The following is a 16,259-nucleotide window of genomic DNA, read 5'->3' as shown; positions in this document are numbered from 1 at the left end:
AAATGCATATGTCCTATCAAAGATGATCTCCAAAAAACCTGAAAAGAGGTTTGTATACAGCAGCGTAAAGAGGTGATTAGAAGTAAGTCAAAAAACATGCAAAAGACTTACAAAAGTCTGAAAATCTAGGAATTTTTTTCCAAATCTATCAAAACACAGAAAGTCTGCAATGATTGCAGATGAACAAGACGCAACAGAGGTTTTTCTAAAGAAAGCCATAGCAGAAAAACTGTTTAATTTTTTAACCCATTTTCATCTTGTAGGACCTTCAGGAGGTTCTTACATTGCAACTCTTCTTTATCAGGAGTTATCAAAAATTTGGCTCAAATAAGAGTGTCAGTATAGACTAGTGACCAAGTTGATGAAATTAGCAGTAAAATAAATTTCCAGGACCAGATGGTGAAGCAGCATTTATAAAAGAAGCAATTACTTAGAGTAATATTCTTTAGCCTGGAAGAGAATGCCCTGAGGGAGAAGTTATGCTAGAAATCTGTGAAGTGTGCCGTGGCGGCAGACATGGAGTGAGTATTTGCCAGCCCTCATAAATGAAGAAGTAGGTGGCAACAATGAGATGAACACGGGTGGACTGAAACAGGAGGAAACACTTCTTTGTTATGCAGTAAACTGTGGAAATTCTTGATGCAAAAAATAGATGCAAAAATATTGTTTGTGGATAAAGCTTAGATAAATTCATGGAGATAAAACAGCTGACAAGAACCATTACAGACAAGAAGCCCACAATTACAAAACAGTGAGATTAGAGTGATGTGCTAGGGAGAGTTCCTCAGTTCAAACTGAATGATATAAATAGAGGTCACAAGAAACCAAAACCTAGTAAAAAGTAGGGACTAGACAACATTCAGTCATAGCGTATGTGATAGATGCTCTTTACAAGTGCATTTCGATTTTGCTTGGTTCATTGCTCCTTATGTTGTTACAGTATTGCTTTTTACATGCTTGTATCTATAAAGCCTTGCTTGTGTTTTGCAATGTAAACTGATCACCCGACGTTCACCTAAGAATATATTAAAGCTTGAAAGCTTTCACTTAGTTGTTAGGCAAATTAAAGGCAATTTGGGAATTGAAATACCTGCAAACTTCAGCTGTGAGCTGAAGAGAAAATCTGACCTGTAGCTGCATTTTTGTGCCTAAAAAAAAATGTAGAAGTCTTTTGTGGAAGAATTTTCTCAGATAAAGCTAAGTAGCAATTTGTAGTTAGAAGGGACAAACTGCAAGTATAGCTTTGGTTTAAAATGGGTTTTTTCTAGCATTTGCTACCAATTCTAGCTAGAGTATATATTTTGTGATTAGTCTACAATGGTTTAGCACTTTTAGCACATTCTGCAGACTAATTATCTACACATTCAAAGTGCCAAATGGATAAAAAGCTAATATTTAATACAGCACCTTCCAGTAATTGCAGTTATGTGGATTTGTAATGAAGGAAAGTATTAAAAATAATAGACCTATTTCCCTTTCATTTTGTGGCTGAAGAATATTACTGTATGACTTTCTGTTGCATAAAAATATGTTGCATTTTAGAGTGAGCACATTGAAAAAAAGACATAAGTAAATATTAAATGTTTTCTCCCGATAATAATTTTCTCAAGCATTAGCTTGAATTTGTTTATAAAACTTTGAGGTTTATAACAATACTGAAGCTTTCATTTTTGGAACCTCTAAATGCTTTGAATTGTGAAAGGGTAGAAACACCTATATGTGTACAGCAATCTCAAAAAAAGAAAAAATTTGCAAGGTAAAAATAAGGGTCAGCTATGAATGTCAAAATCCAGAATTGTCTTGCACTATTCCCATAGCTTATCGTTTAGTCAGAAATGTTTTACAGGAAGTATTAGTTCTACAACGGTCTGGCTCTTTCGGTTCTGCTGAAGACCTACATTTCTGAACTCGGTAAAATCTCAATACAAAATGTAAATGGTCGTTATTCATAATTGCAATATGCTAAATGCTTATGCAGTCACTATTCAAAAGCTCTTTTGTCAGCTTTTATCCGTAGTGTTTGTCTGCAAGCATGAGTTCCCATAGAAGCTTAGTTCTTTAGCCCTGCCAAGCAGTAATACAACAGCGCCTCTGTCACGCCCTGTGAGTAGGCTTGGAGCTTTCACTTCCTCTCCTGATCTTTCGGTTTGCAGATTTTAAATGCAGAGCAGATCATTACTGTTCTCTGATTTCACTTCCTGTAATGTTAAATGATCATCAAATGGCATGCAGCAAGCCAAGTAACTTTTGATTGGAACTGACAGAAGCCTTTTTGAATATATTTCACTCATGATATAAAATTTTAACATGATGGCAGAAGCTGTCCTCTGCCTTGATAAGTGCTGCCAGTACTTAGCCTGAACGTTTTAAAAATCTGTAGTAACTTCACCTTTTGAGTTTTTATCTGTTTTTCTTCTTTTCACTTTTGAGTCTTGTTTTGCCTTTGTGTCTTGGAAACCACTTTAATATTAGAAGGTGTCTTGATTTGAAGCTACTTGTATGATTGTGACCTTCAAATTTTTCTCTGAAATACATGAACTCCCTTATCCTGTTGCTGAAAGGAAGACTTTCAGACCTCAAATCATACATATGACTTTTCCCAAACATCCTGTCTTCATGTTGTCATTTTGATTTTTAAAGGACATGTTATTTCCATGGTGTCCTTCTCAGTGATGCATACAATTATGATTTTACCTACAGTTCTTGTTACATTTGCTAACTTTTGGCTAAGAGTAGATGTACTCTCTAAGACCAAATCTGGAGATCCGGTTTCCTAATGTGACTTCCTCCCTTTCTCCCCATCCTTTTTAAAACTGATACTGTAGTGCAGTCTTGCCAGCACGGTCTGTGTATTTTTCTAACAAGTTACATTTAGTCTTTAACTTAAAAGTCTCATTAGGAATTGTGAAGAGGTGGTTTTGTTGCAGTTTTTTCTTTTGGATCTTCCTTGAAATGCGTGCTATTTATCCAATATTAATATTGTTATCCTGCAATGCAACAGTTCCTATAATTCATAAACTATTCTCCTTAGCTAGATTTAGACAGGGGTTTTTTAAGTGGTGGGTTTTTTTATTTTCCCCCAGAAACTAAGGAAAAATTGTCACTGGAAAAAAGAATTTTTCCAGAAGGAAAGTTATTCGCTGCCCTTTCCTATTTGTTACTTTCCTTATAGCACACTAAAAAAAAAAAAAAAAACCATAATTGTGAGATTATTTTCATTAAGAGCAGTCCCTTCTAGTCAGCATTAGATATTTTATCCTTATGAATTTGCTTTATTTATTGCATTTAGCACTCTGCTCTCCTTTCCCAGAAAGTGACATTTTCTTCCTAAGCTTAAGCAGCATGGTAAGTAGAAGAAGCAGATTTGACGCATAAACTTGGGGAACGCCCCACCTAGTGGATGATCACAAACTGATTTCTCATTGCTCCAGTTCAGACAGGAGACTTAAGGTTACGTTGGAATATTAATCATGTTTACTGCCAGCTCAGGAAACTGGTTAAATAGCTGGATTTTCTTTCTGCTTTTTCTTGTGGGGGTGATGGTGGTGGTGTTTGGGGAGCTGGGAGAGGGGGAAGGTAAAAAGAGGATTTACATGAAAGAAAGTTTCAAGTTGGAAAAGATACTGAAGTTCTCAATAAATATTTTGACGAAAGAGATTTATTACAAGCAATGGTGATTGAAATGGCCAGCTTCAAAACTGGCTTTCATGGATGTCAGAGGAAAGGAAGTATCTCAACAGAACTATTTTCTGTGTGGGGAAAAAAGTTCTTTCTTTTTTCAGTACAAGACTGGCTTTTCCCTTGTGCAAGAAAAGATGCACAGGACATCTTAAAGAACAGGACAGCAAAATGTCGAAGCCTGTCCGCTTGCTTCTTAAAGGCATTTGTGCTTTTAAAGGCAGACTAAGGGATATGAGTTAGACCCCACAGTGAAAAAAAATTATTAACTGAAAAAAGTGGGATGAGGTAATATATTGCTCTGCCCTTCCTGTTCCTGTGTCCTAAAATGTCCGCATATGTCCTCATGTGGGTGAATAAAATTTGTCAAAAGGCAAATTTTTTGTTCCCTCAAAGTTCCTCATCTTTCTGTCCTGCTCTTAAGATTTGATATTTGAGTTGTATATAAGGAGATTATATTCAAATATGCTTTCTTATTCTGTATTATAAGAAATATTTTGTTTCTTAAAAATTTTTTAGTGAGAGAAGACTAGATAAACTCTTGTTTAGTCTTATGCGCTATGTACTTGGGATAGACACTATGTTCTGTAAATGAAATCAGACGCTGAGGAATCACACGCATCTTTGAAAGAGGCTTAAACATATAGGTAACATCCAAATGATAAAATAGCCTCAAAAGTGATGCCTCTAGACACATGCAAAATACCACTTTTGAACTGAACAAAAAGAAGAGTAAGCAGGAACAAGAATCTCTTCCACCCATATCCTTGTTCACTGAGTTTCCTGGGAGTATTCTGTTTGCTAAATGCCAAATTGGCGGGAGGTGGGGGGAAATGTTGCTTTCCTAGTAAAGCAACTCTTCTACCCATTCCTGATGTTAGGACGGGTATAGGGAGGCTGAAACTGCTTATTCTGCTCAGAAGTACCTTCTGAATTCAAAGGTGTCCCCACACTATATGGCATTGTTTCATCTGGTATTCTGACATCACCTCGTCTGCATAGTGTGTATCCATAAATTGTACATTATGATTTTTTTTCCTCCAGTTCTTCGAGGAGTGATGAATTTCTCTCTTTTATTAAAGTAAATTTGTGGACAGAGGTGATGTCGCTTGTTGTAGATAATATCAAATACATGGAATAACTTACTAATATCAAGTGTATTAAAATAGGACAGTACAATGCTGCATTTACATAAAAAGTTCTTTAAATAGAGCTGTATTATGTTTTTAAGAGTTTGTCTTTGTTTCCTTGTTATTTTTTAGCTTTATGTTCAGTTTTCTGTTATGCTGTCCGTTGAGAAATGCCAAATGACACAGTTTACTGAAATACAGTATTTAATATTTAATATTAATGTGGATGGGGTTGTGGTAACTTCAGAAAGTATGACAAAATAACTGTCTTCCCATCACCTTGTTTAGTGGGTTATTTGCTCAGGCTGGCTGCTTAGTTTTGTATCCTTTTGCTAATATAGTCCCATTTCTCTGTGAGGAAAAAAAAAAAAAAGGGCAAAAAAAAAAAAAAAAAGCCAGTTCAGTAGTCCAATAGGGCTACTGCCACTGTTTACACAGACTTGCACCTTTTTTTTTTTTTTTAAGAAGCAGAAAACTTCTAAAATTAAGAGCTAGCTGTGTTGTATGGCAAATCTAATGCATTAGTACTAGATCTAAGAAAGTTGTTTCTCACCTCCATTGTTACTGGAGCTCATCATAAGGTTGTGGGCTTTAAGAGAAGCAGAGGTGGCAAACGTGGAATATTTCTTAATTCTTTCGTGTCTTCAGAGACAAGTGTTACTGTGCTGTATGGTTTCTACTCACTTTCTTTATGCTTGATAGCACTTAAAAATACTGCTATATATAAAGTTTTTGTTAAACTATTTTTTTTTCCTCGCTAAGAGGAATGCCACTTTAGTCTCCCTGCACGCTTCTAACTTAAATATTACTTGCATATGTACTGGGGGCTGAGTTTTATATTTAACTGAAGCTGATGAACAATTATAATACTGATTACTGGCAAGGAAGAAAAAAGGCGCTAGCTGGACCCCGTAGCGTTTGGGTTCTTTTTTAGTTTGGGTGAGTGTTTTTGGTTTTTTGGTTTTTTGTTTTTTTTTCAACAAGACTATCCCCCAAAGCAGGGCTGAAGCCCATTTTTGTCCTCCTATTGTGTTAAAATTAAAACAGCTTTCCAGTAAGCTGTTACCTTGTAAGTTAAAAATGAAAACAGTGTAAGCTGTATCCCTAGTGATCTCAGAGTTTTTTTGGCTAGAGAGAGAAAATTGGTAGCATATTTAATGCCTTTTTTTAAACTTCATGCAGGCACACATCTATTCTTTGGGTGCAACGCTGAAAGCAGCAATAGAATATATAGTAGAACCTGAGACAGAATCAGAATTTGGGCAAGATCTGCACGCTCTACTGGAACAAATGCAAGAAGAGAATCCTGAAAATAGGCCAGATATTGAGGTAAAACTGCCCTACATAACTTTCTGTTTAAAAAAATTGACAAAAATATTTGTGCGTCTGTGCTAATTAATAGAGAGGTGATCTTTATATGTAATGTGCTCAGATTTTGCAAGGAAAGTTGAAGCTTTCCCAGGCTCAGCAGAAACACTTCTTTCTTCCTACTCTAATGGAGATACAACCTGAAAGGCCCATGTAAATGTTTTATGGTGATTTGATTTTTTTCAGAAGATTAGTTTACACAGAGACAGAGGGTCATCAGATGTTAAAGCACACGCATTATGCTCTGAAATTTGTATGGTGGCTCAGGTGATGTTTGGATTGCGTTTAAGAAGGGATGGAGGGAGCCACATCCCAGGAAACCTCTGTTCCTTGACATGTTCAACGCAGTGTTGTTCAAAGCATTACTGCTAACTAGTTTTCTCTAAATATATAGATGGTTAGTGGTATTTGATTAGGTATCTTAATTACTTTTGTATTTTATTCCATTTAGCCCTTATTTTACCTATAATTTGTAGAAATAATTTAAAGATATATAGGATTGTTCAAGATGATGTTTTCAAAGAATTTACATTCTAAATGTTGACGTTGATGTGTGACAGTTTAGCTTTAATGCACTGTTTTTGCAGGCTTTCGGCCTGCAACCAGGGAGTAACAGTTCTCCAAATGTGACGTTTCTTGGATTCAGTTCTTTTATTTCAGGGTAGTGCTGTCTACTTTTCTGTTTGTTGTTTTTTTTTAGTGGTGGTGGTGGTTGTTTTTTTTTCCCTGAGATGATAGCGTATATTCTAAATGGTATAGCACCTGTAATCAATACTTTGCAGAAAGAGTGCTGCAGCAGAAGAATGTATAGATGCATTTTTATAAATCCCAGGCAGGAGACCACTCCTGACATAGGGCCTGCTTGATCAACTCCTGTATTTCTATTTGCTTTTGAGCAATGGTCAGGAAAGGGATCATATAGCACTCCCTGCCATCTCCAATTGGTCTGTAGTCCCTGAAAGCTATTGCTGACTAGTGGCATCAGCCCCAAAATAGTGTGGGTCAAGGCTGGTCTGGGGTAATATATGGAGGTCACTTTGTGACCATGTGTTATCTTTTTCCATTTCTTTTCCACTGGGCCCTTTCTTGGGTGGAAAGAAGTTGGGGGGAGCTATATGGAGGGGAAAACCCATGGACTTTCTTCGGTATTTCACTAGACTCCAGCACAGCTGGATACCTCTTTCACTTTTTCATGTCCTTCCTCAATCTGATACATGAACCAGCAGAGCCATTTTCTTCTTTCCACTCAAAACAGCAGAAAAGTGGTTGAGCAGGTTAATGGGGTAAGAGCAGCTTTTCAGAGCTGTATGAGGTCTCATCAGTGTTTATCTAGGAACAGTTACTGAGGAAACAGTACTAATGCCATCAAATGATGTTCAGGCTACAGAGTAGAGATAGATAGTACTGTTTCTTCTTCTGATCTGATAATGATTGCTTTCTCTAATTGGGAATAGAGCTTTCTAGATATTGTATTTTGCAGTTTTTTAAAAGATACAGGATTTACTTTTAATACAATTCCAGTAATAAAAACATTTGTCATACTGCCTATGTCACTCATTTCAAGTGAATCACTGGCAGTTTAAAAAATAATCCAAACTTTAACTTTTTACATTTTCAGTATGTTATAAAGGATAACATTTCAGATTAAGTTTCCTCAGTTCTTCTTAGTGTTCTAACTGTAGGCTAGAACTTGAACTGTATTAAATAATTTCATGATAGCCCATGGTAAAAAAAGAAATTAATTCAACCACATAATAGAAACACACAGTATAATGAACAGCGCAAGAAAGACCTCCAATGTAGCATCGTATAAATTCAGATGTACTGTGTGAGTTAACATGATTCACTTTAGTCAAAATTCACAAATCTATTCATTATTAAATAAGTATTTAATGCTAATTTTCTCTAGAGCATTTTGTCATTATGTGAAGAAAAAATGAAGATTGCTTCATCAAGTAACATTTGTCGAAGCCTGTCTGCTGTTGGAAGAAGAGTTCTTTCAATTGAATCATTTGGTGCTTCTCAAGGTAAGCTTAAAATGTATTTAGTCAAGAATTTTAGATTGCCTGACATATCTAATGATTTTTAAAATACTGTGTTTCTGTACTTTCCTGTTATAGGTTTCTTTCTAGATAGCAAAAAGTCTTTATTAAATATTAGGTGATTTGGGGTGGGGAGCAGGGGACATACAACTCTTAATGAACATAGTTAATACATTTAAATTGTTCTTTATGATTAAAAGTGACCCGCCCAGAAGGAGTTAATTTGTGTAACATACTGAAGATAGGTAACAGCAGTGGCAGAAAAAGCAGTATAAAGATGTACTAGGAAAGATTAGAAGGTTTAAATGGACCTTTAATGTAAGCATCTGTTTTTGCATCTAGATGTCTGTGATAACATGTGGAAGGGAAGAATGTGTCAGAGAAGTTTGGGATCTAAATTATATTCAGATGAGAAAAACAACATAGCAGGTGATTCGTCTGCAGTAGAAGATGTAACAGCTACCTGTCATAAGGACTCTTCTTCAGTTACTATGGTGACTGGCAAAGAAAGTGGTTTAAAGGAAATGCAAATTGATCTGGATAATGAGAAAACTCAACATTCTCAACTTGCAACTCAAGCTAAAAAGAGCAAAGAAGAGGACAAACATGCAGTGTATACTGACAGTTTTGCTAGTGTTGCTTTGGATGTAAAATCATGTGTTATTGACCTCGAGAGAGATGGCATTTTTAAGAAAGGTTCTTTGAGAAAAATTAAAACCTTTCCAAAGCTACCACTTGATCCTGCAGATACAAATAACTTTTTTACTTCTGTAACCAACAGTGGACCACTAGCTAGAAAAAATCACTTGCTGACAGAAGAGTCACTACCTCTAGACAATAATAATGAGGTTGTTTTTTCAAAGGGAAATCTTAATTCATTTGCTATTTGTAGTCCACCAAAAATAGAACCAAAGAATCACCAGGTTAATGATCTTCATTTAGAAGCTCCATGTGTATGCACACAGGTGTCTGGAATGAATCTAGAAGAACATATGTCACTTATTAATGATAAAAAGATAGGTTTTGCTTCATCTGATCACAAAGAAGACTGTTCTGATGCTACCTCTGAAATGCCAAATACAGCTGGTATGCTAAAAGGCCCAAATCAATCAATTGCTGGAGCAAAAATGCTAGACAATTACATGGCGTTGGAAGACTCTTCTGAAACTTTTCAAGGGTCAAATGAAAATTCTTTACCACATTTTAACAAGATGGCTTCAGTGTTAACAACAAAACCCAGTGGGAACAGATATGGATCAAACCTAATTAGGTCTCCAGAATTAAGCAACGGTGTGGTGAGCACAAACAATAATGAAGATAATCTTTGTGGAGGCAGAGGGTCAGAAATCAAAAGTAATGAGCAGGTAGTAAAAATAAAGTCTTCATTATATAGTTGCTGTAGTCACTTATGTGGAGATGAAATGGCTTAAATACTGTGTGATTGCTTCCCCCCTCACCCTCTTTAGCATCCTGGAAGATTGAATTTTGCTAGTCTGCACACTTTAAGAGTTAATACTGAAAACATGGTGATCCTTTTTTTCCCCTCTTTAAAAGTAAAGTGTTACAGTGAATTTATGCTACTGCAAAGTCAACAGTCATTTTAAATTTTGTTTTACAAATGGAGTATATTCACTAGTGTGTTAGAATAGCATACTTAATAGTTGATGACATTTGTAAGAGAACATTACCAAAGCATATGTAGACTTTTAACTCTTTGTGTTACTGTCAATGCATAAAGTTCACTACCTTGCAGTGGACCTCCCAGGCGCTTATGAAGATTGCAGAGTTCCTGACTGTAAACCTGACCTCATTGAAATCAATGGCAATATTCCATCTGTTTCAGGAGGTGAAAAGGCTCCACTTTTTTTTTTTTAATTTACGTGTGCATTTAAACTTCTGAAAATTGTACATATGCTGTATCTGTTCTGTGTTCTTAAACTACCACTTCTGTGTGTGATGTATATTTCATGATAGAATTCAGATATGTGCACAATATGATGGATATGTTGTCTCAAGCATTTCATCTTTATATACAGCCAAATAAGAAAGGGGAGAGATGATAATTAGTCTACTAGAATTTGTTGATAGATAGTTGTAGTATGGTCTCTACTTAAATTACATATTCTCAGGGTGGACAAGTTTGGTCTCTGACTAGATGGTTTTCTTGTGTGCTACACTCAAAAGAGATGAAAACGATCCATGTGATGGGAGAGCTGCTGGATAAAAATGCAGGATGGCTGATACTTCTCCAGCCTTGCTGTGACTTGATAAAAATGAGCAGCACAAACTTCACACATTTCATTTCCAGAAATTATGCTTAGGTGAAGACGTTGGTTTTTTTCTTGTCTACTGACAACTCAACTTTGTTCTCATTGCCTAATAGCCAGTCTTCCAGTCACCATCCCATGCAGTGGCATCTAGGGTTATTTTCAGTCTGTGTCCATCCCTCTTTTCACCTTGCCTGAACACCTCCACTGGAATAGTAGCATAGGAATGTAAAGAGCCCTTTTGTTCATCATAGCTAAAAAAATTAATGCAACATTGAAGATTCTGTTCTAACTGCTCTTTTCCATTTCTAGTCTCTCCTCACCTCAATAGCACGTGTGTTTATTAAATTCATAGTGCAGGACAATAGTAAATACGGATAAGTACCACGTGGCATGGTTTTGCTTTGTAAGGGAGTTACTCGTTGTATGCATATTGAGTCCTTTATTTAGTTTTTAAATCCTGCAGGTGCATTCTTCAGACTCTTAAGATCCATTTATTGTAGACAAATCTTTTTTTTTTCTGTTCCCTCCCCCCCTTTCCTGCTTTGGTCTATGCAACCTTACATATTCAGAGGAGAGTGCAAAATAATAATCAGATTTATAATCATTCCAAAGTCGTCTGCTTTTGCTATCTCACTTGTTACTCTAGATTTACATGAACCTGTTTAATTCCATAGATGTGCTTGTATTTCTAGCAAGGATCATAGCAATTTCAGTCACTGACTTCTTGTGAGAAAGCTTGTTAGTATACAGAAATATAGATATGTCTCAGTATTCAAGCAACAGAAACAACTGTCTTTCATCTTACGTGCAAATCTCTTTTTTTTTTTTTTTTTTTTTTTCTGAATAGAGGTTTGTTGGGCTTTTTTTAATGTTAAACTGTATAAACCTAGGAATTAATTTGCATGCTTATTTGTCATGGAGTGGGTGGCTATGATGAGGCTGTCAGACCACTATAAAACCACTGCAGTTGATTTGTTAGGCTTTTCTGGTTTGGGGTGGTTTTGTGGGTGGTTTGGTTTTGTTTGTTGTTTTGTTTTTTTTTTTTTCACTCCAAGAAATAAAGGCACCACACTTAAATCACTTGCCTTGAGGTGGAAGTGGGCTTACTGAAGCCTCCGCGTTAACTAGAGAGGTGTGGTGAATAAACTGCCATCACTTAAGAACAAAATTGAGTGTATTGATAGGGGTTCTTCTTTAAGGAGGAAAAAACATGTTGAAATAAGACCTATATTCTGTCCTTACTGGATTACTGGGACAACAGTTTAAGTCTGGGTACATGAAGACACTTTCAAGAAAATAATCTTCCTCAGAATTATAGTTTCCAAAAAATCTTGCAGGATTTAGAAGTTGTAACAAATGTCCTGTTTGTTTTTCCTGCAGCAGCACTTGAGATTGGCACAGAGAAAAGGAAACAAAAATATGTTTTCAGGTTATTCTGCTATTCTGAAGTCCTCTTTTTCTTCAGCTATTTCATTATTGATTTAAATAAAGTGTTCTTCCAGCCTGAACAGAATTTCATTCTTCCAAATAAGTAGGCTCTTAGTAGACGGGAGGTTATCCTGCTCCCACTGAATTCACAGGACAGTCACAGTGAATTAGAAAAGGTAACTGTTATTACAGTTACCCTAATAAGCAGTCTCATAATACATATGATCTGATATGAAGACAGCAGGGTGGTGGTTGTCTATGAAATCAGAGTTTTCAGTTTTCAGCAGAAAAAATGGTTTGATAGACTCATGCTCTATACTTGTTTTTTTTCAGTAATGAATTCCAGCAAATGTTCAGGTTCTGCTTGTTAAAAGTCTTAAGTTGGTCCTTTTAAGAAAAAAAAAAAAACACCAACAAAAACCCACCACCTCTGATTATTTAACTGCTGTAGGGAGGAAAAAAAGCATTTAAATTTATCAACATGTGAGCAACACCTAAGTTTCTGAAATGGCTGTCTGTTCCGTAAGACGCTGAGCTTCTAGCCTGGTAATCTTTGTTTTCTGAAGAGGGTCATTCATTTTCAGTAGTCATTGAACTGTATGGCAGACTCTATTATAAGTCTTAGAGAAGGTGGTTTGGGTTTTTTTAACATTTTCAGTTTCTTTTTCGTCTTCTGGAAAGCAGATTTTATTCCTCAGGCTGCTGAAACATAGCATTTTCAGCCTCTATCTTACCTCCTGACAATTGCAAAAATAAAGCCATACTGTGTTATCCTTTATGTGAAAAAGTTACAACTGATATCTGTACGCTTTGAAGTTCCCTTTCATTTCTCTGTGACAGCATTTTACCAAATACCTAAAAATGGTTAGGTTTGGTTTTTGGTTTTTTTTTTTAAAGCTAAAACTTGAGTCTGAGAGTTTGTTCATGTACTGCAAAGGCACAAAAAGTGTGAAGCCCCAGTTAATGTGATTTCTGTCTTCTGGACTAAATGGAAAACACCTCAGAAGATTTACAGCGCTGCTCTTTCACTAGTTTTCTATAACAGATAAGCATGGTTGCAGCAAATAGACCTTTTAGAATAGTATCTCTAGCATCTCTTTAAATATTTCTTGTTCTTTAGAGAAAGTGCAATGCCAGTCCCATCCGGTTGAAGATCAACCTTGTCTACTCTGGAGAACAGACAGTTTTTCTTACCTGTCAATAATACTTCTCCAGTGGACAATATTTTTCTAATACCCCAACACTGCTTCTCAATGTTATGTGCTTTACTGCTAGTAAGCATTACTAAAAATACTCGCTTGCTTTTGTCTGGCTACTGCAATGTATCTTGTGAGGGTTTTCCTAGTAATTTTTATAGTTTTGCATGCCATAAATAAATATTTTTCACTTCAAGTTTGAGTGGGGATCTTTTATTTCTCTAACCTGTTTCATTCCAATCAGGTGTGTCTCATCTCTAATGCTTTTAAATGTTTCTCTGATTCAGATGCTGTGGCTTTTACATGGGAAGGGTTAACAGGAACCTGGCATATACACATTTGTTTTCTGTATGTCATTCATATCCAGTCAAGCATGAGAGAAGTGAAAAGCCACGTAGCTAGAGAATGACACTTGAACACTGGGGAAATAACACTTGAAGGAAAGAAAAGTTGTCAATTCCCAGAATAGTACTTATTAAGAAAAGAAAAATGAAAATCTTACTTGCTTTGGCTGTTTAAAATATGCCAGCATTATGTTCATAAAATCTAGTACATTGGCATAGTCTAAATGCTTTGAAAAGTTTGGGTTTACAGTTCTGGTACCACCAATGAAATAAAAGATCTGTTAAATGATCTTTGCAGCACTGAAGAAAAAAACATCACTTTTTCAACAAGTGAGGCCTAAAATGCAATCTTTTTGGCATAAAACAAAATGTCACCAGTATGTAGCTATAGGCAGTAATCAGTCATGTGGCTTCTTCATATTTTCTGTCAAAATTTCTGTGCTGTGAAAAACATTTTCTTATTTTAAAAACTGGGATATATAATTGCTGTTATGCAAAGGCCTGTTTTAGAACATGAAGAAAAAATTTCAGGAAGAGGCACTGGATTATAGTTTTCTTTGCTCTTTGCTGCAGTTTCACTGGTGATAATATATTAAGAAATGTTTTATATTGGTATTAAAATGTTAGTGATTTAAATGGACTTGATGCCATATGGATGCTGAACAGTTGTCTTGAGCTTGCTTTGCTGAAATATCTGAGTACATAGTTAAGAAACATCGCATGCTACAGGTGGTTTGACCAAAGATTTTAATCATATATTTTCCAGCACTTTTTTTTTTCTTGGTGGCTGAGTGGGATTTTTTGAAGTTGTAGGAAACAGTAATAGCCAAGAATCAGAGACTTGCCTGTTAAAAAATAAAACAACCAAACCTGAGACAGTTGCCTAAAAAAGGGAGTTTACACTTAAATGTTTACCAAAACATAAACAGATTCAGTGGAATTTGAAAGCGCATTGTGTTAAATACCTGCTTTGAGGCTTAAATAAGAATTGCCTCATAACCTTATGTTGAGAATTTTATTGGTTTTCCTTTGGAAACTATTTTAAGCAGACTGCATGTGCTTTTCATCACAGATGTAAATGTGGGATGCAATATGTCTTATCATTCACCTTGACTATGTTGGATAACTTAACAAGATGTTAGATGGACAAGTTCCCAGCAGATCCGAACCCTCAATTTTCAGATTAAGTCTTCCAGAATTCTCTTTCTGGTATAGGGAGATGAGCATTAGGAACAATTAGGACATTAGAAGAATGATCTTCTCAGGTATTTTTTTCGGGAATAAAAATAATCTTTGATATTTTTCAAGGTGGAGAGAGATTTGAATTACAGTAAGAGACGATAGCGATGCGGTCTATATGCTAGACACAGGAGAATGTCTAGCATATAAATACTAGCTAGCAATATTAATATTTGAAGTTTAATCTTTCTTTAGGATGCTTGCCACAGAGAACAATTAGGATATACTCTTAAATAAAGTTCACCAATCTGTAACCAGACTGCATCCTTTTTTTTATCCTGATGCAGGTTAATTTGGCCATTCTGTGGATGGTAGTGATTCTCACTTCTGCTAAGATTTGCTTTTCCTACATCCTTTTTAGTTCTGAAACAGAATTTCAGTTTCTGAGGCCTTTTCATCCTCTATTTTGTTATCTGTCATTGACACTTTCTTCTTTCTTTATGATAAAGTTTTGCTGCTGCTCTTAGGGTTTATTCCTACTTTCCTGCTGTGCTTAAATCTCTTTCTGTCATTTCTTTCTTCCTCTAGGGAGCTTGGATATCCCAGAAGTGATGAGAAATACCATTCAGTTTTCTGCTAACTTCAGTTTCCAGTTTAGTGAGAGATTCTTCTTCCCCTTGCTAGCAGTTCATCACCTTCTCCTAAAGTGAGAGGTGATTTTTGTATGTGATAGAGGAATTCCATCTTTCTCCACTGCAGCTTTTAGAGCCTCTAGGGACATTAACTTCAAGAGGAGGGGTTCTCTTACAGAGAAGCATGTGGCAGTGGTGTGTACTTATTACAAAAATATTGCCAAATCCCCAAACCTTCTAAATGTTCTAGTCAGTCTGTGGAATTTCTCTTTTGATTTCACTCCACTCATGTCAGCTGTGCAGGGTGAATGTAAAGATTTGGCTGCTGCTTTCATTGTAAAGTGCCTGTGACCGAAGACACTTGAGGCACTTGAGAACCAGGATGCTATGGAGGGAGGAACGCAGCACTGGCCGGGCACAGTAATCAATCAACAGTGTGAAGCTCGATCTTGAATGTTCTCTAGACTAATTCATTCTTTTTACTATCTGACCTCTTCCTTCCTGCTGTATCATTGATGACTCTTTATCAGACAGTTCAAGAGCTTGCTTTTCTAGATATAATGGAGGAGCACATTGATGAAAGAATTTTGCACCCCAAGTGATAGCAAAATTTGAGAATGAAGCCTAACCTTATTACCTGGCTTGGAATCTGTCTATGCTGAAGTTACTAGTTTTTGCAATGTGCCACAATGGAGGGTAGGAGAATAAAAGCACCAAATTCATTTTTATATGTGTTGGGGGTAGGCAGAAAATAAAACCTTTTTAAGTAAATCAAAAGGTGTGTTTGATGGCATATCGTGTTAAAAATTAATACCCTATCTGGTTCACCTTCAAGGAATATTTAAACAGTATGAGCGCAAAGTATTACTTTCCTTGAGAAGGTCTGCTAGCAAAAATTAAATTTTCAACAAAGTTTCAGCTGCAGAAATTAATGTAGTTGTTTTTCTCCTCCCCAGAGATTACAGGAAAGCTAATTCTGTTTGTTGATCTCG

General features: G+C 36.0%; 1 protein-coding gene across 1 annotated transcript in view; it reads left to right on the top strand.

Annotated features, from left to right (window-relative positions):
- The window catches only part of KNDC1 (kinase non-catalytic C-lobe domain containing 1), a 62,846-nt gene that overhangs the window by 18,668 nt on the left and 27,919 nt on the right, over positions 1-16,259 (top strand). The window contains exons 4-6 of the mRNA XM_054206375.1: positions 5,991-6,137; positions 8,086-8,203; positions 8,561-9,582. Of these exons, the coding sequence (XP_054062350.1) occupies positions 5,991-6,137; positions 8,086-8,203; positions 8,561-9,582 (1,287 nt within the window). The remainder of the gene's footprint in view (positions 1-5,990; positions 6,138-8,085; positions 8,204-8,560; positions 9,583-16,259) is intronic.

Source organism: Rissa tridactyla, chromosome 6 (genome assembly GCF_028500815.1).
Source record: "Rissa tridactyla isolate bRisTri1 chromosome 6, bRisTri1.patW.cur.20221130, whole genome shotgun sequence".
Lineage (NCBI taxonomy): Eukaryota > Metazoa > Chordata > Aves > Charadriiformes > Laridae > Rissa > Rissa tridactyla.
Note: the sequence above shows the minus strand (reverse complement) of the source record. Positions and strands in the feature narration are given on the sequence as shown.